A 3914-nucleotide genomic window follows, 5' to 3' on the forward strand; every position below is an offset into this window, starting at 1 on the left:
ACGGCCACCACGATATCTCAAGTTCTAGCCGATTTACTTGAAATTTTGTGTGAACCTTCTTTATATAATCCTTTATAGCCCTTACCAGCTTCATGTCAAAATGTTGGTTTTTACTATTTTAAAAAAATTTGTGAATTTCAAAAAAATGGGTAAAAAATATTTTTGATTTCAAACAAACTTTCAGACTAACTTTTTTAATTTTCAATTTTTTTTTCATGAACTTTTTTTTGTACTTTATAAATATCAATAAAAACATGGTAAAAAAATGGATGGTAAAAATATTTTTTGCTTTTTTTTAAATTCAATTCCAAAAAACGGCCGAAAATCGGGTTTCTAGACCAGAATACCCCCTTAAAACGTCCACCCTGCTTTTTAAATTCTGCACTATAAAACAATTTAAATTGTTTGGTATTCAGTGCCTCAGTTTAGAATTTTTAAATATTTAATTTTGAAAATGACTGTAACGTTTTTTTAATCACAATTATCGTTTTTTTTGTGTACAGATGTTAGTTGCGGGAGGTAACAACCAGTTCCCACGGAAAAAGTTCACGGCCAACGCAGTATGGCCCTAGCCCATATGACGATAGTATACTTCTCGAGTATAAGGATAGGTATATTGAGGTGGTTTTTAATCCACTCGGCGGTATTCGTACACTGTCCAGATGTGAACTTTTAGGTAACCCAAATCCTGGTATTCCGACTAAGGACAACAAAGCAAATAAAAATTTTGCAACCCGTGCTCTTTACAGTAATATAGATCACAATAAATATTGTATAGTATATGAAACGGAATGTCACGAAATTTTAGGAGCTAAGCTTCCACCTTGGGAGAGTTCTGAAAAATATAAACGTAAGTAAAATAGAATAAGATTCAAATTAGATAAATGGTTAATTTGTTTTATATTTACTGATAAATACTAAAAATGTATAGTTCATTCACTAAACAAAATGAAAGTTTGAGTCATTCAGTTTAAAAAGAAAAATCTAATATTTCAGACAATGGTAAGTATTTCTTCCGCAGTTATGAATTTCAGAAATATGACATTAACCGTGTGAAAAAATGGAGTGGGCCCCCGTCAGGGTCCACATGGATTGCCCTCATGCCTTTTGGAATCCACGAGGGCAATCCAGGCGTGGTCCCTTATAGAAACGACATGCTAATCCATAGGGGCCCAACATGGACTTCCCTCATAGATCCCTCATGGTTGCCACCATGAAAGCCCTCTTTTTTTTCCAGTGCTGGCACCTGTACTGGCATATCGCTGGGATGATAACAATATTTTGTACTGGGCTGTCATTGTCGGGTCATACTGAGATACTCTCACGATATGACAAAAAAGGTATTCAAAAAATAAATATTAATTGATTGCGACTATTTCTACTGCAAATATTAATAGTCCTGTTAAGAGTGAATACGTGTATTACATTTTTAAACATTATGTTACACTGCGCTAAACTGACAAGTTGAATTTTTAAATAAATCATTTAAATCGGTTACCATTCTTCTTCGCGAAATATTTTGTTTTTTTACGTTGTAGACTACTTTACATCTTTTTAAAATTATGGGAAGTGTAATTTTTTATTAACATTTAAAATTTTTCATAAACATGAAACTTAGAAATATTTTCTTTAAAAAAGGCAGGAAAAAATGTGTGTTTGGAACAGATGTATTTATAGTCTTTTGAAATGTTAGAGCGCGTGAACCATATTTTTAAACATATTTTTTTAAGTCTATTTTTTAGGAAAGAAAATATTTACCCTTCTGAATTAGAAGTTTCAATCGTTGGTCCATGATGGCAACCGAGCTGGCCCCCTGCGGGGGCCCTTATCAATTTTGGATAGAAAATCATTTTTGTAGGTATGATCTCATGAAACCTTAAAATTAGTAGTGCAAAAAAATATACGTCCTTTGGACTTTGAAATTTTGACAAAAAATCATTATTTGTAAGTCTGAACTCATAAAACCATAAAATTAGTCGTGTGAAAAAACTATTCACCCTTTGAACTTAGGCATTTTAATCGTGGATCCGTGAGGGCAACCGAGCTGGGCCCTCGCGGGGGACCCTCGTAGAATTTCCACGCGTAAAATGTCCATGCGGACCCCGCCGGGGACCTTCTTCCTATGAGGTCTCAACGGGACTTTTTCCACACGGCTATTGATTTCTGAAACAAGATTTGAAAGTAAAAATATTATAAAGTTTTCTATTTTTTGTGTAGAGACTATCAAATGCCATATTTTCGTGTTAAAAATTCAACTGCTTTATAGAAATATTTTTGTCGGAAAATTCAAGCCAAATTTTGGAAATTCGTCTATTTGGTTGAATCAAGTGCTTTTAATTCAACATTTTCATTTTATTCTTACAAAAATTAAACAACTTGGTTGCGAGATTCACTTGTTTGTTGAAACTTATTTTATTGCTGTTAGCGATTCATCTTCTTGGTTGAACAATAAACTAATTTGGTGAAAATTAGTTTTTTCTGTGGTTAAAAATCGATTTACTGAAAATTTTTCTTTTCTTCGGTCAAAACGCTACCATTTCGTGAAAAATTCCTCTTTTTTGTTAAAAAATAACACAACCTCACAAAAAAATCTTTTTCATATCTGGAGGTCAGACCATATTAATTACATGTTTTTGGGGTCGCTTTATCTGAATCCGAGGTTCAAAAAAAACCCCGACTTACTTGGGTTACCAAAAGTCCTCTTTCGAGAGGACATGTCCTCCTTTATCGCCTAGAGTCCTCCCTTCGTTGTTCTTAGTTTAGGTTCATGTTTGAAAATTCATCTTTTTCGTTGTAAAATTATGTATTTTATTTTTGTTTCAAAATTGGCGTTTATTATAAACGGGGTTTCAAAGATTTCTAAAGTTGCGAACTGTTTCTTAGAGAACTATAATGAATAAGCCTAATTTAAATATAAATTTAAGAAATTTAAATTTATTTCTACGTATTTTAATGGATTTTGATGATTTTAGGTTGAATAGTTTTCAAGAGATGCCAAAGGATTTCAAGAGTATTTAAGAGATTCGAAGTGATTTTAAAATGTTAAGGTATTTAAAGGAATTTTGTATTGTTTCCCAAAATTTCAAGGGATTTTTAGAGAAATTTAGAAAATAAGTAAAATAAAATTTAAGGGGTTTCCTCGCGATTCCAAAGAATTCTAGAGATTTCAAATATCGCCAAGGATTTGAACCGTTCTTTTCAAAACAAAAAGAAATAGACTCCATTCAATTAATTTTTAAGGGATTTAAAATTATTCTTACTTATTTTAACGGATTTTACGAGTTCTAGATATTTCAAAAATTTCTCAAATGATCCGAAACTTCAAAATTGCCTAAATTTTCAAAAATTCTAAAAATAATCAGAAATTTTCGAAAAATATAAAGAATTACAAAAAATTCCAAATAAAGCAAAAATTTCAAAAGTTTCAAAAAATACCCCAGTACTTCAGGTATTTTTAGGGATTTTAACGGTTTTTTCTTAAAGAACTTTATTGAATACGTTCAATTTAATTCAAAGATTCTGACGATTTTCAAAGTTTTCAAAGGGTTGTGACATATTTCTAGAGAACTTTCGGTGATAAATTTATTTTGTTTTATTTTTAAGAGATTTTAAATAATTGCTACAGATTTTTAACCATTACGCTTATGATATATTTTATGCTTTCACGATGATTCATTTTGATAATAAGAGATATTTCGGGTTTCACTCGTGTAAAAAACTACGAATTATTTGCTGGCGTTTCGTGAACATTGCAGTTCACATCTTCAGGGCTGACCAGAAACTGAGGTATCAGGTCATGATGTTCTTAGGTATACTTTCTACGATGCCTGCGATTGGCCAGAGCGCCCCACCGTGGGGACTGGTCGAACTTGATTGGCCAATCAAGCCTTTTTAAATTTTTTAATCAATCAAGT

General features: G+C 31.9%; 1 protein-coding gene across 1 annotated transcript in view; it reads left to right on the top strand.

Moving 5' to 3' along the window:
• Positions 1-562: 562 nt before the first annotated feature.
• LOC117181116 overlaps positions 563-3914 on the top strand; it is a 3892-nt gene continuing 540 nt past the window's right edge. The window contains exons 1-2 of the mRNA XM_033373684.1: positions 563-611; positions 677-850. Coding sequence (XP_033229575.1) covers positions 563-611; positions 677-850 — 223 coding nt within the window. The remainder of the gene's footprint in view (positions 612-676; positions 851-3914) is intronic.

Source organism: Belonocnema kinseyi, chromosome 10 (assembly GCF_010883055.1).
Source record: "Belonocnema kinseyi isolate 2016_QV_RU_SX_M_011 chromosome 10, B_treatae_v1, whole genome shotgun sequence".
NCBI lineage: Eukaryota > Metazoa > Arthropoda > Insecta > Hymenoptera > Cynipidae > Belonocnema > Belonocnema kinseyi.